Raw genomic sequence first — 25,621 nt, forward strand, 5'->3', positions numbered from 1 at the left:
TGTGTATTTCTGTTCACTGCACTACAAAAAAAAGTTGTGGAAACTGCTGAGAGGGTCCTATAGTTCACCAGGAATTTGCCTGGATTGGAGAGTATTAGCTATAAGGAAGGGATGGACAAACTTGGATTGTTTTTTCTGGCATGTCAGAGGTTGAGATGTTAAAACATTGTGAGAGGCATAGATAGAATAGATCATAATACATAGAACAGGTTGGCAAAGGAACAGGTCCTTCAGTCCACAATGTGTGTGCCAGCCATAAGTTAAAGTGTAAATATTTGCCTGTACATGAACAAATATTATTCCAGTTCCTGCAAATTTCTGTGGCTGTCTAAATGCCTCATAAACACCACTGGCATACTTCTTTCATTACCACCCCTAACAAGGGGTTCCAGTCACCCTACACTCTTTTTGTGATAGATTTACCCAATACTTTTCCATTAACTTCTTTCACTGCCCCCAATCTACACTTTATGGTTATGTCTCCAGTATTTTACATTTCTGTGTGCTCGGGGAAAGAAAGTTTGATGATCTACCCTATTTATCTGTTGTTCTATCAAGAGAGGCTAGACCAGTGGTTCCCAACCTTTTTTTGGCCATGCCCCACCTAATCACCTCTAAAATCCTGATGCCCCCTGTGGTGATATATAATTCTTATTATTCAAAAAGTGAACTCCTATTCACCTGGAGGAAGCCTAAAAGACCATTAACTTGGTTTAAACAAGCTTCCAAAGAACATGGCATTCATGAAAGAGAAAAATAAAAGAACCAAAGGACTGTTAAAGTTCTGAGGAAGAAATTACTAAGAAATTGTAAAAAAAAGAACATTAAGTGATATTAAAATAATAATAATAATAAATAAATAAAACAATGCTGATTCGTTTCTACAGCACACAAAGACAGATACACGGTTTAAAAGAGATGACGCAATGTACACACCTTCACACCACCAAGAACCAAAAGCTACTGCAAAAAGCAGCATTGGCGCGCCTCGTACGAGTTTCTTACGCGTTTGGACTTGTTCATTTGTTCCTTCCTACATCAGTCAAATCATTAATTTAATTATGAAAGCCATTTGCTGGTTGTAATGATGGTGATACACTATATATACAGTACGTACGCAATTACACATGTACATTCACACAAGTATTTTTATGTATGCATACTGTATATACACATATGTATTAACTCGCACACACTCTCATACTCACACAGACTTACTAGAAAAAATTCACTGTTAATAACTCATTCTCGAATTGCCCTCCTTAAAAATCAAATTACCCCTCTGTGGGGTGTACGCCCCACGTTGGGAACCACTGGGCTAGACAGTTTGAATCTGCATTTATTGAAACTTAGAAAAATATATAGGATAACTTCATTGAAGCATATAAACTCCCAAGGGGGTAGGGTGGGGGGGGGTTGACAAGATTAATGTTAAGATTTTTTATAACAAGAGGATACAGCTACAAAATACACTCCCTGGCCAATTTATTGGGTACACCTGTACACCTGCTCATTAATGCAAACTTCTAATCAGCCAATCATATGGCAGCAACTCAATGCATGAAAGTATGGAGACATTGTTGCGAGGTTCAGTAGCTGCTCAGACCAAACATCAGAGTTGGGAAGAAATGTGCCCTTCCAGTTCATCCTCAAAATCTTTCATCAGGTTCTTTGGTGGCATTGTTCCAGGGCTTTCACGTGTCAGCTGTAGCCAGTCCATGATTCAGCTCCATACAGTTATGTAGGAAGGACGATTGCTCTATAGACCAAAAGTTTCATTTAGATCTATAGGTTGCGGTCTTCAAAGATTCTTATCCTTAATCTTGCATGGGCTCCACTAGCACTGAACAGGTGCTGGCTGATCTATGTTGATGAGAGAATGGTGTCAAGGTAGGGAAAGTGGTCTACAGTTTCAAGAGCTATATCGTCAACGTTTATGGAGGGCTGGACAAATAGCTGGATAAATGGATAATGTAGACAGGAGTATGTGCACCACCCCTTTTTCTGAAGTCAATGACCAGCTCTTTTGTTTTGTTGCCATTGAGAGAAAGGTTGCTGTCATCATATCATGTCATTAAATTCTCGATCTCCCTCCTGTACTCTGACTCTTCATTTTTTGAAATGCAGCCCACTCCACTATGTTATGTATTTAATATTTCAATAATATTTGAGTAATATTGTAAATAAGCTGTTAATTAACCATTCTTTGTTTGTTTAAATAATTCATACAGGAGTGAGATATGCCAACTAGTGGAGTGGTGCCACAGCAATAACCTGGCACTCAACATCAGTAAGATGAAAGAGCTGATTGTGGACTTCAGGAAGGGTAAGACGAAGGAACACATACCAATCCTCAGAGAGGGATCAGAAGTGGAGAGAGTGAGCAGCTTCAAATTCCTGGATGTCAAGATCTCTGAGGATCTAACCTGGCCCCAACATATCGATGTACCATAGAACCATAAAACATTACAGCACAGTACAGGCCCATCAGCCTTCTATATTGTGCCAACCCATATAATCCTTAAAAAAAAGTACTAAACCCACACTACCCCATAACCCTCTATTTTTCTTTCATCCATGTGCCTGTCCAAGAGGCTCTTAAATACCCCTAATGTTTTAGCCTCCACCACCACCCCTGGCAAGTCATTCCAGGCACTCACTCACAACCCTCTGTGTAAAAAACTTACCCCTGATGTCTCCCCTAAACTTCTCTCCCTTAATTTGTACATATGCCCTCTGGTGTTTGCTATTGGTGCCCTGGGAAACAGCTACTGACTATTCACCCTATCTATGCCTCTCATAATCTTGTTTACCTCTATCAAGTCCCCTCTCATTCTTCTATGCTCCAAAGAGAAAAGTCCCAGCTCTGCTAACCTTGCTTCATATGACTTGTTCTCCAAACCAGGCAACATCCTGGTAAATCTCCTCTGCACCCTCTCCATCATTTCCACATCCTTCTTATAATGACGTGATCAGAATTGAACACAATTCTCTAAGAGCGATCTCACCAGAAATTTGTAGAGTTGCCACATGACCTCTCTACTCTTGAACTCAATCCCCCTGTTAATGAAGCCTAGCATCCCATAGGCCTTCTTAACTACCCTATCAACCTCCACAGCAACCTTGAGGGATGTATGGATTTAAACTCAAGGTCCCTTTGTTCATCTACACTCTTAAGTAACTGACCATTAATCCTGTACTCAGTCTTCTGGTTTGTCCTTGTAGTTATAAAGAAAGCAAAACAGTGGCTATACTTTATTAGGAGTTTGAAGAGACTTGGCATGTCAACAAATACACTTAAAAACTTCTATAATTGCAACGTGGAGAGCATTCTGACAGGCTGCATTACTCTGTGGTACAGAGGGACGACTGCACAGGACCAAAGGAAGCTGCAGAAGGTTGTAAACCTAGTCAGCTTCATCTTGGGCACTAGCCTACAAAATACCCAGGACATCTTTAGGGAGCGGTGTCTCAGAAAGGCAGCGACATTATTAAGCACCTCTGGCACCCAGGGCATGCCCTTTTCTCACTGTTACTATCAGGTAGGAGATACAGAAGCTTCAAGGCACACACTCAGTGATTCAGAAACAGCTTCTTCCCCTCTGCCATTCAATTCCTAAATGAACATTGAAGCTTTGGACACTACCTCACTATTTTAAAACTATATTTCTGTTTTTGCACTTTTTTATATCTATTTAATATACATAATTGATTTACTTGTTTATTTATTATTATTGTTTTATTTTATTTTTTTTCTCTGCTAGATTATGTATTGCATTGAACTGCTGCTGCTAAGTTAACAAATTTTACGTCACATGCCTGTGATAATAAACCTGATTCTGATTCATTATGGGTGATATGTATAAAGTACATCATCCTGATGTCACATCATACATGTATGCCTCACTTAAAGTAAAAAATAAAATTAGACCTAGCTCCTTTATTTTCCCTTCAATTAGTTTTTATGTTTTGGAGTTACAAAAGATAACAGTGGTGATGAGGAGGTTTTTAAAAAACACAAGACAACTAACTTTTTGAAGTACAGCGAGATGTTTGAGTTTTAAAAAAATACAGCGTGAAGTGGTTAAGAAAAAAAAGCGGTGTAGTATACATTCTTCAGAAAAGGAGACAGACACAGTTGAATTAAAACCAGGCAAGAAACAGAAGAATTCATGTGTTCATAAATAGTGAGTACCGGATAATAATAACCATAAAAAAATAGCAGAAATGGCTGGCAATATCAGAAAGATTGACTTGTTTGATTACACAACTCATAACTGGATTTTGCATATGGAACAGATTGAGCAATATTTTAAAGCAAATGAAACAGTCAAGGAGAAACAAGTACCAGTTTTGCTGAGAGCATTGTGTTTATAGGTATACAGTTTGCTTTGAAATTTAGTTGCTCCAATGAAACTAGCCAAAATGAGCTTTGCTGATATTGTGAAAGTAATGCAGGAACATTTAGAACCAAAACCATTCTTGATAGCAGAGCACTTCAGGTTTCATAAGCGGAATCAAAAAGAAGGGGAGTCCAATTCAGCTTGCGTGGCAGAATTGGAGGAGCTGTCTGAGCATTGCCAATTTGATAATGGGCTTGATGATGCACTGAGAGACTATTTAGTTTGTGGAATCATACAAGAAAGTGATCAAAACCAGCTCCTGATTGAAGCACAACGTACATTCAAAAGGGCAGTTGAAATCACTGTATCAATGGAATTAGTAGACAGAGACACAATTGAACTGGAGTCAGAAATGAAAGTGAACAGGAACAAATCTGCAAAAAGAGACAGGCTTGGCCAAACTAATTGTGTTACTGTGTGGCAGGGGCTCACATACACGAGACCAATGCTGGTTTAAAGGGGAAACTAGCAAAACTGCAAAAAAGTAGGACACGTACAAAGAGCATGTTGAGCAGACAAAAATAAATGGACTGCACAGGAAAGAGAAAAAGATGAAAAGTCAAGTTGCAGTTTCAAAAAAAGCACTTATCTGCATGCAGTTGATGAAAAATCTGATAAGAGGAGAGTGACACCGGTCTGGGTCGCATTAGGATTTACAACGTAAAGACTAACAATAGAAAAGCAATATGGCTTACACCAGAAGTGAGTGGCAATTTAATTAAAATGGAATTGGACTCTCGTTTGGCTTTTTCAGTAATTCCACAAAGTGAGTTTGAATATTTTAAAGATACTAAACTGAAGATTATCCAACTAAGAACTTAAACTGGAGAAAAGATAACTCCTATGGGAATGGCATTCCTTACACTAAAATACAAAAACTGACACACCACATCGGACTCACATGTGGTAAAATCAGGAGGACCAGCTTTGTGGGTCTGTGATTGGCTGAGACAATCACAAATTTATTGAAGATCTATCCATCATTTGCATGTCACATCCTGTATAATGGAGTCACTGAAAGTGAGTTAAGAAAAGTACTGGATGATGCCACAGCAGTGTTCAAGGATGGCACAGGAAAACTCGGGAATATCAAGGGTAAAACAGTGTTAAATGGCAGTGCCTCATCCAAGTTTTGGAATGCCCATATGATTCCTTATAGCATCCGTGGTAAAGTAGACAGTGGGCTAGATCGCATGAAGGCTGAAGGAATTCTTTCCAAGATTGCATGGAGCCCATGAGCAATGCCAGTAGTGCCACCAGCCAAGAGGTGTGGATCTGTCAGGATCTGTGGTGATTTTAAGGCCCCCTTTCAACCCAGTACTGAATGCAGATCAATGCCCTGTTCAAGATAGAGGGTATCTCTGCAAACCTTTCTGAGGCCTACCAACAGATGAAAATGGAAGAAAACTCCAAAGGGTTTGTCACCATAAACACTCACTAAGGGCTTTATCACTATAATAGTCCTATTTTTGGAGTAGCATTTCCACCTGCTCTCTGGCAGAAAAACAGGTGCTGTAAGGCTGCCCAGGCACCCAATGTTACCTTGGATGCTTTCATTGTTACCAGTAAGGATGACGAGGAACACCTCCAAAATCTCAAAACGGTATTAAAGAGATTAGTAGATTATGGGCTCAGTGCATGATACAACAAGGCTGAATTCTTTAAAACATGCATCCCTTACTGTGGTCGCACCATTAACGCACAGGCGTTTACAAGTGAGAAAATTGAAGCAGTGGTGGATGTTCCATGTCCAAAGAACATGTCATAGTTGCAGTTTTTTCAGGATTTGTCAATTATTATAATATGCTCATGTTAAACCCGGCTACTGTGGCTCTCTCCTTGAACTTATGACTACAGATTGGGAAGAAATTCCAACGGACAAAGCAGTGTAAGGTTCTTTCCAAAAAGCAATGGAAATGGTGGTCTCAGACACTGTTCTCACATATTATGATCCACACAACCAGAAGAAAATATTCAGAGCTGTCAGAACCACTTTCTGCAGTCCCAGAGTCAACTCCTACAGCCACCATGGAGGAGGCTCCTGAACCCGAGATTGTTTCATATCCACAAATCTCACCTGCCAGGCAGAGTGATCCCCCAAGTCAGGAAAGATGTTATCATACAAGAGTAAGAGGTCCTCTACAATGATTACATCTTTATGCCTGATTGGGACTATTTAAAATGTACAATGTTGTGACTGTCATATATAATATATGACATATATAATATATGTCATTATAAAGTATACTGTGTACGTAGATAGATAGATATATAATGTTCACCCACTTGCACCACACACACACACACAAACACACCAATACATGTATTTGAGTTGAGTTGCATTCTATATTGGAGTTTATAGCTAAGCAGGGAAGAGAGTCCATAATTAATATTTGATTAGTATTGTAAATATGTTGTTGATTAAGCATTCTTTGATTAAATAACTAATTACAGTTTATATTTATGAAGTATGTGATTGGGATATGTCAACATGCGGCCATGACATATGTGCACGCCTCACTTAGTGAAGAATAAAGTTACAGACAGACAGAGATACTTTATTGATCCCGGTGGAAAACTGGGTTTCGTTACAGCCGCACTAACCAAGAATAGTGTAGAAATATAGCATTTACATCCTGGCTTTCCTGTTTTCCATTCAATCAGCTTCTATGTTTTGGCATTACAAAACATAACAGAATGATATGATCTGTAACCTTGTAAATGGATTTAGAGCATAATCTGTCCATGCAGTCATGAGTGTAAAGTGAATAGAATAGGGAGCTCAGGATGCAACCTTGTGGAACACCAATATTTAGAATAATCATGACAGAGATCTATCTTTACTAGTTGTAGTCTGTTGATCAGAAAGTTAAAGATCCAAACTTCCTAAATATCTATGGCAGCTGATCATTCTGAATTAGCTGTAAAGCTTGTCCATGCTGTATAAAACTCATCATTACATACCTGTTGGAGGATGTGGAGTAGGTGTTTCGTTAAATGCATTATTGGTACTGATGCATGCCTTTGTGAAGGTGATATCATCAAGCGCTATGACTCCTTTGGAGCCCTTGCCCACCCATCCTTCTATCATTATCTCAAAGTTTTCATCAGCGCTCAGAGTGATTTCAGCTCGTTGCCAGTAATAGCCTCGGTCCCCTCTTAAGTTGAGAAGTGGCGTATGATGACCAGATAAAGTCTGTAGGTATACTATTAATGATCCATTAATATTTCCAGCCATGTGGTAATAAAAAATAATCTGCAAAATAAAAAGCAATGGTAGTCATAACCAAACAACTTTGACAGCAGTGCCTTTGAGATTTTGTGTAACAGTTCAGAACACTCTACCATTCCTTTGGAACGTAATTTAGTTCAAAGCAATATGTGCCTCATATTTGCATATGCAACCCTGCTACAAAGCAGTAAAACCATTTATCGTAGTCCATTTTTGGAAAGGAATATATTCAAAATTAATCTGAAGAAACAGTAGTTCAATTTCTGCAACAGGCACATAGGGGGAAGGCCATTTGTACTGATATGCTCAAGTAAAAATTAGATAGTTGATTTTCAGTAAATAAACATTTGAAACACAATGAATGATTTAAGATTTGATTTGTGATAACTTAAGGTATAACTCTTGATGGTCCAGCTAGATTTGATCTTACTGATTTGTAAATCTGACTGTGCATCTTCTCATTACAAATGCGCTCTCAGAGAAAAATTCTTTACATATGCTGTCAAAAACTGTGTTGTCATCTCACAATCTTTTTCAGTTAATTGCTTCATATGCAACACTGTCATACACTCACAGATTTGTTTAGATTCATTACTAAGGTTTTCTTAGTTACTGTACAGAAGAATAAATGAAAAGAAAACCATTATAGAGTAGAATATGGAACTGTGCCTGTGATGGGACTTTGGAAAGCCACTTCATCCACTTCTCTTTGTAATGATTTAACCAGTTTCTCCACAATTCATATCTCTTATTATCAGTAACTTTCCCTTTTGCACACTGTCTGAGGATCGGGGCCCAGACTGAAGCTTATACTTCATCCAAGGCTGACTGAAAGTAGCATTATTTTTGTGCTATTGCTTGCTCCACATTCATTAATATCTAACATTTTTTGTCATCTTTAATACCATTGCCAATTTTAAAAATTCACGCGTTTGATTGTCCTTTTACATCTGATTCTTACTAGTTCTCCACAGCAGCTCTCTTAACTCTTACTGCACAATGCACCATTAACAGTACCAGCACGTTTCTGCTTCGTCTTTATACCCTCTTGTCCTATGCTATATTTATTGTTGTGTATGACATTTGAAGCTTGAAATTATGCTCTTTGTATCCATATCTACACTCAGAGGCTACTTTATTAGGTATCTTCTGTATATAATAAAGTGGTCACTGAATATATATTTGTTGCCTCCTGCTGTTGTAGTCCATCACCTCAAGTTCGATGTGACACCCTTCTTCACATCACTACTATAATGTGTGCTTATTTGAGTTACAGTCACCTTCTGGTCAGCTTGAACTAGTATGGCTGTTCTTTTCTGAGCTCTTTCATTAACATGCATCATTCTCTGCAAACTCTGGAAACTGCTGTGTGTGAAAATCCCAGGAGATCAGTAGCCTTTGAGATGCTCAAACCACCAAACCTGGCACCAGCAGTTATTCCACGGTGAAAATCACTTAGATCACATTTCTCTCCCATTCTGATGTTTGGTCTTGACCATGTCTGCATCCTTTTATGCACTGAGTCCTCTTCCTATTACTTGCCGTTTGCTCTCCCCACCCCATCTGAAGATTTAACCAGCTTTCTTTCCTGACAATTCTATTTCTATGCTCTACTGCTCCTTTAATCCCAAAATTGTTTATAAATCTAGAACAGCAATATCATTAGATACAAGTACCAAATATTCATCAATTAAACACAAACTGAAGGTTATAAGTCTCTCAAATAGACCTTGATCTTATAGTGTTCTAAATCAAAGGCATGCTACTGCAGATGGAGTTCAACCTGGAGAAGCATGAGGTGGTACACTTTGGAAGGAGAAACTCCAAAGCAGAGTACAAAGTAAATGGCAGGATACTTGGTAGTGTGGAGGAGCAGAGGGATCTGGGGGTACATGTCCACAGATCCCTGAAAGTTGCCTCACAGTTAGATGGGGTAGTTAAGAAAGCTTATGGGGTGTTAGCTTTCATAAGTCGAGGAGACGTGATGTAATGATGCAGCTCTATAAAACTCTAGTTAGGCCACACTTAGAGTACTGTGTCCAGTTCTGGTCGCCTCACTATAGGAAGGATGTGGAAGCATTGGAAAGGGTACAGAGGAGATTTACCAGGATGCTGCCTGGTTTAGAGAGTATGGATTATGATCAGAGATTAAGGGAGCTCGGGCTTTACTCTTTGGAGAGAAGGAGGATGAGCGGAGACATGATAGAGGAATTAAGAGGAATAGATAGAGTGGACAGCCAGCGCCTCTTCCCCAGGGCACCACTGCTCAGTACAAGAGGACATGGCTTTAAGGTAAGGGGAGGGAAGTTCAAGGGGGATATTAGAGGAAGGTTTTTCACTCAGAGAGTGGTTGGTGCGTGGAATGCACTGCCTGAGTCAGTGGTGGAGGCAGATACACTAGTGAAGTTTAAGAGATGACTAGACAAGTATATGGAGGAATTTGTGGGGGGTTATATGTGAGGCAGGGTTTGAGGGTCAGCACAACGTTGTGGGCCAAAGGGCCTGTAATGTGCTGTACTATTCTATGTTCTACTACTGAGCCAAGTTGACTGAAGTTCTATGTGGAAAGCGGATAATACTCTAACACAGGGGTTCACAACCTTTTTATGCCACGGCTCCCTACTATTAAATATGGATCCTATAATTGGGAACCCCTACTCTAACATATAAAAAAGAATAGTGCAACCCAGTTCACTTAAGGTTGAAAAACTTGAGAAAAGAGTTTACAGAAAGCCCTGTGGTGGGAACCTGGAATGTGCTACCTGGGGTGGTAGTAGAGGCAGAAAGACCTTGATGGGAGTTATATACAGGGCTCCAAATAGGAGCCAGAATGTGGAACATTATTTACAACAGAGAGAGAAAATACATGTCAAAAGGGCATCATTACGATAGTCATGGGGGATTTCAGTATGCAGGTAATTTGGGAAAATTATGTTTGTTATGGTTCTCAAGAGAAGTAATTTGTAGAATGCTTACAAGATGGCTTTTTAGAGCAGCTTGTGATTCAGCTCACTATGTGAAAGGCAATTCTGGACTGGGTGTTGCATAATGAACCAGATATGATTAGGGAGTCTAAGGTAAAGGAATCTTGAGGAGACAGTGATCATACTATGATAGAATTCACTCCGCAATTTGAGAGGAAGAAGATAAAGTCAGATGTACTAGCATTACAATGGAGTAAAGGGAATTACAGAGGGATGGGAGAGGAGCTAGCCAAAATTGATTGGACAGCGATACTAGCTGTAATGATGGCAGAAGAGCAAAAGATGGGATTCCTGGCAGAAATTCAGAAGGCACAGGACAGCCATTCGAAAGATGAAATAGTATTATAAAGGGAGGATGAGGCAACCATTGTTGACAAGGGAAGTCAAAGACAGCAGAAAAACAAAAGAGAGAGCATATAATAGAGCTAAAATTAGTGGGAAGTTAGAGGATTGGGAAGTTTTTAAAAACCAACAGAATGCAACCAAAAAAGCCAGAAAGAGAGAAAAGATTAACTATGATAAGTTACCCAATAATATAAAAGAGGATACCACAATATGTTTTTTCTGAATATATACAGTAAAAGAGAGGTGAGAGTGGATGTTGGACCACTGTAAAATGATGCTGGAGAGATAGTAATGGGGGAATAAAGAAATGTCAGACAATCTTGCTAAGTATTTTGTATTAGTCTTCACTGTGGAATGCAATAGCCTTATGCCAGAAACTCAAGTGGTTAAGGGGGCAGAAGTGAATGCAGTTACTATTATTAAGGAGAAGGTGCTTGGGAAGCTGAAAGATTTGAAGGTTGATAAGTCACCTGGACCAGTTGCACTACATCCCAGGGTGATGAAAAAGGGAGCTGAAGGGATTGTGGAGGCATTTGTAATGACTTTTCAAGAATCACTAGATTCTGGAATGTTTCCAGAGGCCTGGAAAATTGCAAATGTTTCTCCACTTTTTAAGAACGGGGGGTGGGGGGGGGGGCAGAAGAAAGGAAATTATGGACCTGTTAGTTTGACTTCAGTGGTTGGGAAGATGTTAAAGTTCGTCATTAAGGATGAGGTTTTGAGGTACTTGGAGGCACGTGATAAAATAGGACAAAGTCAGCATGGTTTCCTTAAAGGGAAGTCTTGACTGACAAATCTGTTGGAATTCTTTAAAGAAATAACAGGCAAGATAACTGAAGGAGAGTCAGTGGAGATTACTTACTTGGATTTTCAGAAGGGACTTGCCACACATGAGGCTGCTTGACAAGATAAGAGCTCATGGTATTACAGAAAAGGCACTAGCATGGATAGAAGATTAGCTGACTGGCAGAAGGCAATGAGTGAGAATTAAGGAAGCGTTTTCTGCGTGGCTGCTGGTGACTAGTGGTGTTCTGCAGGGATCAGTGTTGGAACCAATTCTTGTCATGTTATATATCATGATGGAATTGATGTCTTAGTGGCCACGTTTATGAGTGATATGAAGATAGGTGGAGGGGAAGATAGTGTTCTAATGAACTAGGGGGTTTGAAGGAGGACTTAGACATATGGGAGAATGCACAATGAAGTGGCAGATAGAATATAGTTTAGGGAAGTGTATGGCCATGCACTTTGGTAGAAAGCATAAAGGCATAGACTATTTTCTAAATGGCGAAAAATTTCAAAACTCAGAGGTGCAAAGAGACTTGGGAGTCCTTGAGCAGGATTCCCTAAAGGTTAACTTGCAGGTTGAGCCAATAGTAAGGAAAGTAAATTCTATGTTAGCATTCATTTTGAGGGGACTAAGATAGAGCAAGAATGTAAGGTTGATGTTTTATAAGGCATTGATCAGACTGCATTTAGAGTATTGTGAGCAGTTTTGGGACCATTATCTAAAAGATTATGTTCTGGCATTCGGAGAGGATCTAGCAGAGGTTCACGAGTATAGTGAGTAATAAATTTGCCATGATTCAAAAAGGTGGAGAAGACTTGACGGTCTAAGCAGCCCAATTCTGCTCCCATGTTTTAAGGTCCTATGGTTCTACAAACATTAGACACTTTTAAGAGAATTTAGATAGGCACATACATGTGAAGAAAATGGGAGGATATGAACATAGTGCAGGCAGAAGGGATAGATGGCCATTTGATTACTAATTGGTTTGTCACATCATTGTAGGCAAAAAGGAGCCTGTTCCTGTGATGTACTATTCAATGTTTTTTTGAGATTATGTTTTAGGTTCATGTCTAGTGTTTCAAGATCATAATTTAATATTCCATCTGGTGTTTTGTACTATACAAAGCCCACATAGCTAGAGAGTGGTGAATCCATGGAAACTGTTGTCACAGGCAGCGACGGAGGCCAAGTCTTTATGTATATTTAAAGCAGTGGTTGATAGGTTCTTGATTGGTCAGGGCATAAGTGATAAAGGGGGAAGGCAGGAGATTGGGGCTGAGAGAAAAAAAATGGAACCATCATGATGAAATGGCAGAACAGACTCAATGGGTCAAATGGCCTAACTCTGCTCCTATACCTTATGGTCTTATAAGTAAATCTATTGCTAAGTTGCTGACGAATCTATGTGGAAGGTATGGTGTCAAACTGAATGAGTGAAGATATTCAAATGTGGTTTGCTTCATTTATGCTAAACTGACCCAATTGCTCTCAGAAAAAAAAATGCAGTGTGATTGGTTAAAGAAGCATGGAAAGGAAAAAACAAAGTTATAGACAAGTTGGCTATTATAAAAAATCAAATAACCCTAGGAAGAAAACACTAAACCTATAAGTGTGTAGTTATGATTGCTTGAAACACTTACCTTTGAGGCGTTTGATGTAAATGTCACTCCATTCTACAAGAAGAAAGGAAGGCAAAAGAAAGGAAGTTGTAGGCCAGTTAGCCTAACCTCAGCAGTTGGGGAAGTGTTAGAGTCTATTATTAAGGATAAGGTTTCAAGGTACTTGGAGACTAATGATAAAATAAGTCAAAGTCAGCATGGTTTCTGTAGAGGGAAATCTTACCCGACAAATCTGTCAGAGTTCTTTGAGGAACTAACAAGCAAGGTGGACAAAGGAGAGGCAGTGGATGTCATTTATTTGGATTTTCAGAAGGTTATTTGATAAGGTGCCACATGAGGCTGCATTACAAGATACAATCCTATGGTGTTACAAGAAAGATACCAACATGGATAGCAGAATTGCTGGCAGGCAGGAGGCAGAGAGTGGGATTCAAAGGCCCTTCTTTGGTTGGCTGCCATTAACTGGTGATGTTTCTCGGGGTCAGTATTGGGACTGCAGCTTTTCATATTGTTTGTCAATGATTTATGTAATGGAATTGATGGCTTTGTGGCAAAGTTTGCAGATGATATAAAGATAGGTGGAGGGGCAAGTAGTGCTGAGGAAGCAATGAAACTGCAGCAGGCTTAGACAAATTGGAAGAACGGGCAAAAAAGTGGCAGATGGAATACAGTTGGGTTATGTATGATAATGCATTTTGATAAAAGGAACAATAGTGCGGACTATTATATAAATGGGGAGACAGTTCTAACATCAGAGGTGCAGAGGGACTTGGGAGTCCTTGTCCAAGACTTCAGAAGGTTAATTTACAGGTTGAGTCTGTGGTAAAGAAGGCAAATGCAATGTTGGCATTTATTTCAAGGGGAATAGAATATAAAAGCAAGGAGATAATGCTGAGCCTTCATAAGACACTAGTCAGGCCACACTTGGAGTATTGTTTTGGGTCCCATATCTCAGAAAGTTATCATTGGAGAGAGTCCAGAGGAGGTTCACGAGGATGATTCCAGGAATGAACGGGCTAACATATGACGAGTGTTTAGCAGCTCTGGGCCTGTACTCACTGGAAGTTAGAAGAATGTGGGAGGATCTCATTGAAACCTACTGAATGTTGATAGGACCAAGATAGGGTGGATATGGAGAAGATGTTTCCTGTGGTGGGTATATCCAGAACTAGAGGGCACAACCTCAAAATTGAGGGGTGACTCTTTAGAACAGTGGTAAGGAGAATTTTTTTTAGCAAGAGAGTTGTAAATCTGTGAAATGCTCTGCAATAGACTGTGGTGAAGGCCAAGTCTGAGTGTATATTTAAAGCTGAAGTTGATCATTTCCTAATAGGTCAGGCCATCAAAGGATATGGAGAGAATGCAGGTGAATGGGGTTGAGTAGAATCCGGGATCACCAATGATGGAATGGTGGAGCAGACTTAATGGGCTGAATGGCCTAATTCTACTCCTATGTCTTATGGTATTGGAAATATAATTCAAAGAGTATTTCAAAAATAACATTAAACATTATTGATGCAGATGCATAGAATGCAGTGGTACCCATTGTTCAAAAATGACAGGTTGTGGGGAAATAAGATGGTGTGATTCCGTACATCAACAACTTCTGGGGAAAAAAGGCATTTCTTCCAAGGGTACAGGGCAAACTTTCAAGCTATGCATACAGGAAAATACAGGAAGAGGTAGGTTAAAACAAACAGACAGGCAATTTATTCTAGAGGGAGACGAGGAAAGGACTGGTACATGGAAAGGTCAGACTAATAACAAAAAATCATTCTAGCAACTGAACTAGTCAAGGTAATGTATGACCAGTCTCCAACGTACTGCATTAGATGGCCACAGAAGTTGCCTTATGATAAGCTGACCTGATAATCGCAAGTGACCAAAATAGCATACAGATAACAAAAGTCACAGCACTAGTGTGTAACAAGATTCAATTTAGCATTTTCTAAGAGAAACATGTTTGTACACTGTTCCTCAGGCTTACACACTTAAAGCAGATCCACCTCTGGAGAAAACAGATGAGCTGAAACAAATGATCTGTTGATGGATTCAAAAAGGATTAATTTTGAAAGGTCAATAAACCTAAAAAATTGGAAGTTGCTGGAAACCTGAAATAAAAATAGGAAATGTTCATTGATGTTCTTTTGAACATTAAATGTTTCTCCATTCACAGATAATGTTTGATCAGTTGGGTGCTTTCAACATTTTTTTTTGTTTCTACTGTTTTGAGAGTAAACACACAAAGGCCTCTATTCAGTACACAGAAAGAAGTACCCAGTGTAAATTAATTTGACTGGACGTAGTTCTAGATGATTTCTTCAAGGAAAGATTTTAGAAGAGGGTGTTACTTTGAAAAGGGTTTTCAACAGGATGGACTTTTAAAGTTTTTAAAAAGGAACCCCGTTCTCTGCAGTTCGTAGAATGCACATCAGAGCCAGGTTTTGATACTGTTATCCACAGTAATCATTCATAATTGATAAGTTATGTCACCTCAAAGACTGCTAATAAACATACTTGTGGAGGAGACTGGTTTATCCCTGCTTAACACTTATCTCATGGGCAGCTTCAAAAGTAGGTCTTGTGGACCTCTCTAGTCAGACTATCTGCTCATCTGAGAACTTGTGCTCCTCTTTATCAGTCACCCAGATTTTATTGTGACCACAGTTTGGTAGTCAAGGCACTCAACACCTTGGGAGACATGGACACAAAAAAACAATATATTTATAATCCTTAGTGAAAGTTGCATCTAATTGGGACGTATACTAAAGATCCAGCTTTATGTTTCAGTGCCACAAGGCAAGTTATAAACCATAATAACCAACAAGTAAATCAAAATATTGTGTCAGATTCTGATTGTCAAATATCATAAATGATGTTCTTAATGTTAATATTTGTTATCCCTGTAATGTATAGACAATCACAGTGCAATAAACAGCCCATAAACCCGAATAACTCCTAGTCTCATTATGGATATTTGATCATACAGTGCACTTATTGTCTGAGCCATTGAAGAGATGAAGGCCAAATTATTGTAAACCTAGATTTCAGAAAAGCTTGTTTCTCAGCTTGCTTGCTGCTTTAGCTTTACAAGAGATGTTACACATTTTGCTCATTTGGCTGATCAACATATGCCTAGCTCCGTCATGCAGATAGATCGGTCAATTGTAGTTGTTCACTACTGGGTGCAATCAATCACTGTCTACTACATAGCTAAAATGTTCTAGTGATTACTAGAAGCATCAGTTTTCCCATACCACATGCTGTATGCGTGGTCACTTATTGAAATCATGTAAAATGTTTCTTCAATCTTACCCTTTATCAGAAAATAAAAAGTTCGTAAGCTCTCATGAAACATCCAAAATTCATTGAATAGATCCCTACTTTAAAGGTGGAGGACAAAAAAAAATTAACTCGGGGCAATATTTATGCATACAACACAATTATTATGTGGGGAAGTAAACATAATAGTGACTTATTGCAGTGAGCATAGAGTCAGAGAGCACTACAGCGCAAATCTGGCCCTTCAGCCCATCCAGTCCATGTCAAGCTGTTATTCTGACCAAGTCCCATCAAACTACACCTGGACCATAGACCACCATAACCCTCCCATTCACGAACTTATCCAAAATTCTCTCAAGTGTTGCAATCAAACCCACATCCACTGCTTGCAGCTCATTCTGAACTCACACCACACTCTGAGTGAAGTAGTTGCCTCTCGGGTTTCCATTAAATTCTTCTGAGTTCTTATGGAATCATAGAACGTTTATGGTATTTACCTCATCATGTTCTTGCTGGTACCCTACCAGAGCAACTCCCTGGTTCTATTTCTTTTCTCTGTTTCAAGAGCCTTTCAAAAGCTTCATTGTATATAATTACCCAATTCTTCATTAAAAGGCATACTGGATCCTGTCTCTACCACAGCTGTAAACTTGTCAATCCTGAAGTACAGGGGTGCCCGGAAAGGAGCAATGGTCTCCAACAGCATCCACCTCTAGATGCTACTTCATGAGATACATTTGTTTACTTTGGCATCTAGTGCATGATACATACATTAACCATCTTTGCCTTCCCCATTCTACTCTCGTGTGAAACAAGGCTTTTTAGCTCAATTTGATGCAGATGCCTTGAGCAGTGGTTGGTGGAAGGTCCATTAACAGAAGAATTTTTGAAGCTGTCGTTACTGTGGGCTGTATAACAAAAAACGTGACACCCTTTATTCAACTGTCGTAAGGAGAAAAAAATCCACCAACTGAATGTTCTAAATGTCCTTGGCTTTTTGCTACAGTCTAGACTGAGAACCTATCTCCTACTTATAAGGACAGTATCCAAAAGTATCAGCTGATAATACCAGTCTTACCTTGCAGTCTTTGCTTATCTTGCTGATGGATGGCCCAGATATTCTTGCCACATGTCCTGGAAGATGTGGAAATGGGCTTTCAATATATATGTAATGACCAGCTGGACTTCTCAGTGTATGGTCAGTAGTTGGGCTTGTCCCCAGTGTTGAGATAATCCCCTGTTTAAGGATCCAGTCAAAATTATCATTTCTCCACTGTCTCCAGGAGCACAGATCAAATTCGAAATCACAACGTCCCAAATTTGTACCTGCAAATGACATGTCGGATTACATGTTAGTAATTATTCCCCAGGTTTTACTGATTATACTGCTCTTTTGGATTTATACTTCAATCATGATCCCTACAAAAATGGCTTCCTGATGGATCCTGAGATGAACAATAACCCAGCCTTGGACCAACAGTGCCATTTGTAGAAATGTAGAAAGGTGTTCTGATTTGGGAGAGCAAGTCGTTGTTAGTAGTTTTCTTTTTTAAAAATTATTTTTAAGGCTCCCATATCAGCTTTAACATCAAGGGATATTTTCTTTTAAAGGAAAGGCTACTTTAGGTCGCAGTGACAACAGTTGATGGCTGGTTCTTCACAGGTTGTGATAGCAATGTCTATTTCTTGAGCTCTGCCCTCTCAGTATCTTTGTAATCTGTCATTGATTGTCAAAGGATCTCTGGGCACTGGATGAGTTGACAGCATGGAACTTGTTTGGAGAGTAAAAAACAGAGCATCTGTACTATTCCCAAAACTCACTGGAATTAATGCCTCACAATTATCTCAATGAGATTATTGTTAAGGACACCTATTAGTACTGTTGTCTTAGTCAAAGAATTATACTGAAAGGAAGCAGACCATTGGTCCAACTCTTTGTAATCTGTCCAAGGTGCTTACCTGCAATGTGAGGTAGTCACATGTCCCTCTAAACCTTTCCAATCTATGTATGCGTCCAAATGTCTTTAAAATGTTATAATTGTTTCTGTCTCCACCACTTTCCCTGGTCATTCATTCCATACTCCATGTTTGAGAATGTGGCCGCTTTAAACCTTTCGCCTTGTCCCCCTTCCTCCCTATGCTTTCTAGTTCTAGATTCCCCTGCATCAGAGGAAACATTGTGACCTTATTTGTACCCCTCATTATTTTACAAAACTCTGTAAGGTCACCCCACAGCATCCTTTGCTCCAGGAGAAGAAAAAAAAATCCCAGCTTATCCAGTTTCTCTTTATAACTCAAGCTTTCTAGTCCTGCCAACATTTTTGTGAAATTTTTCGGCAACCTAGCTAGCTTAATCCTATAGTGTGGTGATCAGAACTGCACACAATACTCCAGGTGCAGTCTCACTGATGTCTTTACAGGTGGAACATGACATCCCAACTCTTTTACTCAGTGTCCTGACTGATAAAGGGCAACCCCATTTATTATCTTCTGCTGCCTAGTTACAATGGTACAGAATCAGAATATCCTATTCTCATTGGCTGGTCTTGATGGGCTTGGATAATTAATGGCTGTTATATTGTTCAGCAGAGTATCATAGAACATAGTAAACAATGTTGTGCCAACTTTTAGCCTGCTCCAAGATTAACTTAACCCTTCCTTCCCACATAACCCTCCAGTTTTTCTTTAACCTATGTGCTTATCTGAGTCTTTTAAATGTCCCTGATGTATCTGCATTTACCACCATTCCATGTACCTACCACTCTGTAAAAAAAACTTAGCTCAGGCACACCCCTATTCTTTCTTCCGCTCACCTTAAAATTATGCCCATTTGTATTTCCTGATTTTGCCCTGGGAAAAAAGTCTGACAGTTAACACTATTTATATCTCTTAATGTCTTGTACACCTGTATCAAGTCACCTGTTATTTTCCTTTGCTCCAAAGAGTAAAGCCTCAGCTCACTTAGTCTATCCTCCAAAAGACATGCTCTCTGATCCAGGTGGCATCCTAGTCAATCCCTGTGTGCTCTCTAATGCTTCCTATATCATTCCTATAATAAGGCAATCAAACCGAACGTAAGTGTGATCGAACCAGAGATTCATAGAACTGCAACATTACCTCACAGCTCATGAACTCGGTCTTCTGACTAATGAAAGCCAACACACCAGATGCTTTCTTAATCACCTTATTAACTTGCACTGTAACTTTAAAGGATGTGGCTCACAAGATCCCTCTGTTCCTTCACACTGCTATTAATCTTGCCATAATCTTCTACACTGCCTTCAGTTTCAACCTTCCAAAGTGCAACACTTCACACTTTTCTGGATTGGAAATGTTGACAAGATTGAAAAAATCCTGACCCCCCATACCAGTTCTTCAGCCACTCATTCATCTGTCTTATCATTCTATTCTTACACTTAATGGTGTGGGGCACAGGCAGTAGTCCAGAAATTACTACTCCTGAGGTCCTGCTCTTCAGCTTCCTTCCTAGCTCTACACATTCAACCTACAGGACCTCTTCATATTTCCTAGCTATGTAGTTAGTACCAATAACCATTACAACTTGTGGCTTCTCATCCTTTCCCTTAAGAATGCCATTGACACAATCTAAGACATCCTTGACCTTACCACCTGGGAAGTAACATACCATCAGGGAGTCTCTATCATCTTCATAAAATCCCGTCTGTTCCCTTAAATACTGAATCCCCATCATCACTACCACTCTTCTCTAATTCCCTTTTCCTTCCTGAGCCACAGAGCTAAGACTCAATGCTAGAGACCTGGCTGCTGCGGCTTTCCCCAGTTGGTTTTTTTCACCCTCCCCAATAGTATTCAAAATGTTACACTTGTTATTGAGGGGAATGGCCACTGAGGTATTCTGCACTTCATCAGGGAGATGGTTTGCCCAAACCTCCCACAATGTGTAAGAGGAGCACATCACTGAGATTGAATCTATTCTCACTGCTCTACCTATGGAATAATAAAGAAATAAAAAGAAGCAACAGAAAACCTCAACCGAGGTTTTGCCTCTCCCATGAAGCCTATTCAGCCAACGGTTCAATTCCCCTGACCAATTCAGACTCAAATTATTTTTATTGGCCCTTGACAATTGCCTAATTACCCAAACAATTTAAAACTGAACAGTAAGTACTGACAAGCTTCTTGCAACATGTAACTGTTTCTGTTCATGTCAAAATGAGCAGAAACTGACAGGTTTTAATCTTGTTATATAAGTACCAATAGAATTTTTTGTGCATCAGTTTCCAAGCAACTCCCTTCAATGGCTTCCTGTGGTAAAACTGGCAATCCATGTCCTTAGAGACAATGGTATCCAATTACTACGAGAAGTTTACAGATTTTTTTCCGGATTGATTATTGGTTTCATTTAATATAAATGGGAAATCATAACCCAGGGAGGGCCTGTATTTCTTCTGACCCTAGTTAATGTTAGTAACTCAATGAGGTATTACACCTAATGCATAAAAGAACAGTTGGGATCATAAACAAGCTGTACACCTGGCTGTGGAAGTCAGTGAAGGCACACCAAAGCAATTTCCCAGATAAGATAACAGTGCACAGAGTCCTGTGCAGTATTATATTGTCCATGATTATTGATAGTGAAGGATGAAATGAGCTGAATTTGCATGATCCTGACCATGCAGGTGAAGAGCCTTGGTCTCTGCGTGAGGAATGAGATCCCAGACTTGGGTAACTTCTTGCAAGAGACCTGCTGCAGATAGATGATCATGTGCAATGATAGCATAATCACTAGCAGATTGGAGATCAATGGATGCAGCCTTAGAAACATTGATCAATAAGTGGAGATGTCCAAGATTAAAGACTCTTCATCAGTTCTGTAGTCTAAATCAATTCCTAGGATTACCAGTTTTTATCCTGTACAAAAACATAAACACATCTTCTTTTGCTGAGATTCCAGCAGCAGTTTTGTTCCTTGGTGAAGATTGACATACAAATACTAATTCAGTACCATTGCCTTCATAAATAAATCCCCTTTTGAGTCTTTCATTAATCCCACTTCTCTTCCTATAGCGTATTTCCTGTTTGAATATTTTGAGATTCCCTTTTAAGTCTGCAGCTTTTTTTTTGCAGGCATGATGTTCATACCCGGCGATTTGTTGCGGCAGTTTACAAAATGAAATATATTCCTTCTGAACTACTTTCATTGCAAATTGCAGCCTGTAATTTTGCCATAGGTAATGTACTTTTGAATCATGTTAACAAACTAGCAATTTCACAACCTATGGAAGGACTTGGCAGACTTAACTCTCAAGCATGCAGGTACGGCACTTTGAAGCAGATGATGGTACCTTGCCACGAATGTAAGAGAGGAAGGTGGGGAGGACACCAACCTAGATTGAAACACAGGAGAATGAAACTCCCTCTACCCAGCCTCTTGATAGCAAGTGTACAGTCGCTGGAGACCATGGCTGAGGACCTAAGGGCAAGATTGCTGTAGCAGAGAGAAATGAGAAATTGCTGTGTTTTACACTACACAAAGACATGGCTCACACCCGACATACAGGATACGTCAATACGGCCTGAGGGCTTCTGGATACGCAGGATGGACTGGACTGCTGATTCAGTGAAGGCAAAAGGTAGGGGTCTGTGTTCCATGAAAAACTCTTTGTAGTGTTTAGACACAATGGTGTTATCCCCACTCTTGTTCCCCCAGCCAGGAACATCTAATAGTTAAGTGCCAACTGTTCTGCTTCTGAACAGCGTTCTCCTCAATGATTTTGCCCTCAGTTTACATACTGCACAAGGTAGATGCTAAACAGTGAGTCAAAGTATTGAATACTGACATCAGCAAACATGAACCACCTTACCCCAGTCATGGATTTCATTCAGGCCTGTTTTTGAAGAAATATCTGCCCAAGTATCATCAACAAATAACCTGCTGTACCAGGGGCCCAAACATATTCAGCTATTGCTATGATATGATTAGGAATGCCTTCCGTTCCATGCCTAAACCTCGTTCTGGGAAATCTGATTTACTTGGCCATCCTCCTCCTACCTCCATACAGGCAGAGGCTAAAAGACAAGGCTCCAGAGATAAGGACAATAAAGTGTTGGTTACAGGATGCAGAGGAGTGGCTGTGGGTTTACTTCAAGTTGGTGGACTGGGTTGTGTTCAAGGGCACTTCAGAGGATCTGGAGATATATACAGTTGTCACAGACTTTACAGAAGCAGTCATAGAAGAGTGTGCTCCACAAAATCATTCAGAGTTCTCTCCAACCAAAAGCCTTGGAAAAACTACGAGATCTGCAATTAGCTGAGAACCAGATGATTGGCATTCAGGTCTGTTGACCAAGTAAGATACAAGGGATCCAGCTACAATGTCCAGAAGGCCATCCCATGTGCAAAGTGTCAATTCTGGACCAAATGAATCACTGAAGAACGTTCAACTGCTGTGGCAGAACTTGAATGCAATTACCTCTTGTAAAAGAAAACCAAAACGTTCCCGAATAAGTTCAATGCCTTCTATGCTTATTTTGACTGTCAAAACATCGAGGAACCTTCACAGAATTCCCACAACTCCTGATGACCCTGTGATTTCAGTCTTCGATACCAATGTGAGAGCATCCTTCAGGAGGATGAACCCATGGGATACCTAGATGGGGTACCTAGATGGGATACCTAGATGGGGTACCTAGATGGGATACCTAGATGGGGTACCTAGATGGGGTATCTAGATAGGGTACCCAGATGGGATACCTAGATGGGGTACCTAGATAGGGTACCCAGATGGGATACCTAGATGGGGTACCTAGATGGGATACCTAGATGGGGTACCTAGATGGGGTACCTAGATGGGGTACCTAGATGGGATACCTAGATGGGGTACCTAGATGGGATACCTAGCTGGGATACCTAGATGGGGTACCTAGATGGGGTACACAGATGGGATACCCAGATGGGATACCCAGATGGGGTACCTTGATGGGATACCTAGATGGGGTACCTAGATGGGGTACCTAGATTGGGTACCGAGATGGGATACCTAGATGGGATACCTAGATGGGGTACCTAGATGGGATACCTAGATGAGATACCCAGATGGGGTAACTACATGAGATACCTAGATGGGATACCTAGCTGGGATACCTAGATGGGGTACCTAGATGGGGTACCTAGATGGGATACCTAGATGGGATACCTAGATGGGGTACCTAGATGGGATACCTAGCTGGGATACCTAGATGGGGTACCTAGATGGGGTACCTAGATGGTGTACCCAGATGGGATACCCAGATGGGATACCCAGATGGGGTACCTTGATGGGATACCTAGATGGGGTACCTAGATGGGGTACCTAGATGGGATACCCAGATGGGATACCCAGATGGGGTACCTTGATGGGATACCTAGATGGGATACCTAGATGGGATACCCAGATGGGATACCCAGATGGGGTACCTTGATGGGATACCTAGATGGGGTACCTAGATGGGATACCTAGATGGGATACCTAGATGGGATACCCAGCTGAATACTAAAGACCTGTGCTGATGAAGCGGCTGCAGGTTCACTGATATCTTAAACCTCTCGCTTCGACGGTTTGCTGACTTCAATTATACCGGTGCCTAAGAAGAACATGGTTACCTGCCTCAATGACCAACATCCAGCATCATTTTCATCCACTGTGATGAAGTGTTTTGAAAGGTTGGGGATGAAACATATCAGCTCCTGCCTGAGAAGAGACTTGGATCCATTCCAATTTGCCTACTGGCACAACAGGTCCATAGCAGATACCATTTCATTCACTGGCTCTTCACTCAACCCTGGAACATCCGGACAGCAAAGATCCATACATCAGGTTGCTTTTCATCGACTACAGCTTGGCAATCAAAAATATCATGTCCTCAAAAGTAATCAATAAGCTTCAAGACCTTGGCCTCAATAACTCCTTGTGCAATTGAATTCTAGATCTCCTCACTTGCAGACCCCAGTCCATTTGGATTGGCAAAAACGTCTTCTCCATAATCTCCATCAACACAGGTACACCAAAAGGCTATGTGTTTATCCCCCTGAACTATTTGCTTTATACTTATGACTTTGTGGCTAATCACAGCTCTGATGCTATGTTCAAGTTTGTTGGTGACATCATCATCATTAGCTGATTTAAAGGTGGTGATGAATCTGCACTTAGGAAGTAGATTGAAAATCTGGCTGAGCAGTGCCACAACAGCAACCTCTCACTCAATATCACCAAGACCAAGGAAATGATTGACTTCAGAAAGAGGAAACCAGAGGTCCATGAGCTAGTCCTCATCAGGGGATCATAGTTAGAAAGGTTCAACAACTTTAAGTTCCTTGGTCTTATCATTTTAGAGGATCTCCCCTGGGTCCAACAAGTGAATGCTGTTATGAATAAAGCATGGTAGTGCCTCGACTTCCTTAGAAATTTGCAAAGTTTCGGTATCACATCATAAACATTGAAAAACTTCTTTTGCACATTTGCTGTTTGTCCATCCTGTTGGGTGGTTGGTCTTTCATTGATTATATTGTATTTCTTGAATGCACTGGTATATCCCTGAAAAAAAAAAGAATCTCAAGGTTGTATATGGTGACATATATTATTTTTGATAATAAATTTATTTAAAGCTTTGAACTTTCTCAAACTCTGTCTTTGCCTTTCTTTCCTAATTCCATTCCTTTTTCAACTCTCTGAAATCAGCTTGGCTCTCTGGGATCTGTCATGAATTATTTTATTTTGCTTTACTCTACTCTTTATATTCTTTGATCAACTGGCCAGCTCGATCTTAAATTACACTCCCTTCTCTCTTAGAACAGTACAGCATGACACAAACTGAAATATTTCAAAATGTAAATTCATCCAATTGTGCAATTATAGTCTGACTGGCAAGCTTTGATTTCAAGTACTATGCCAGATGTATTCTCATCCTATTGATTTTGATCCCTCTGTAACTCATTATTATTTTTT

General features: G+C 40.1%; 1 protein-coding gene across 3 annotated transcripts in view; it reads right to left on the bottom strand.

Moving 5' to 3' along the window:
• The window catches only part of malrd1 (MAM and LDL receptor class A domain containing 1), a 430,000-nt gene that overhangs the window by 161,284 nt on the left and 243,095 nt on the right, over positions 1-25,621 (bottom strand). For all 3 annotated transcript variants that reach the window (XM_059972137.1, XM_059972136.1, XM_059972138.1), the window contains 2 exons: positions 17,734-17,981; positions 7,368-7,659 (listed from right to left, as the gene is read on the bottom strand). In XM_059972137.1, the coding sequence (XP_059828120.1) occupies positions 7,368-7,659; positions 17,734-17,981 (540 nt within the window). The remainder of the gene's footprint in view (positions 1-7,367; positions 7,660-17,733; positions 17,982-25,621) is intronic.

The sequence above is a fragment of the Hypanus sabinus genome, chromosome 6 (genome assembly GCF_030144855.1).
Source record: "Hypanus sabinus isolate sHypSab1 chromosome 6, sHypSab1.hap1, whole genome shotgun sequence".
Classification (NCBI taxonomy): domain Eukaryota; kingdom Metazoa; phylum Chordata; class Chondrichthyes; order Myliobatiformes; family Dasyatidae; genus Hypanus; species Hypanus sabinus.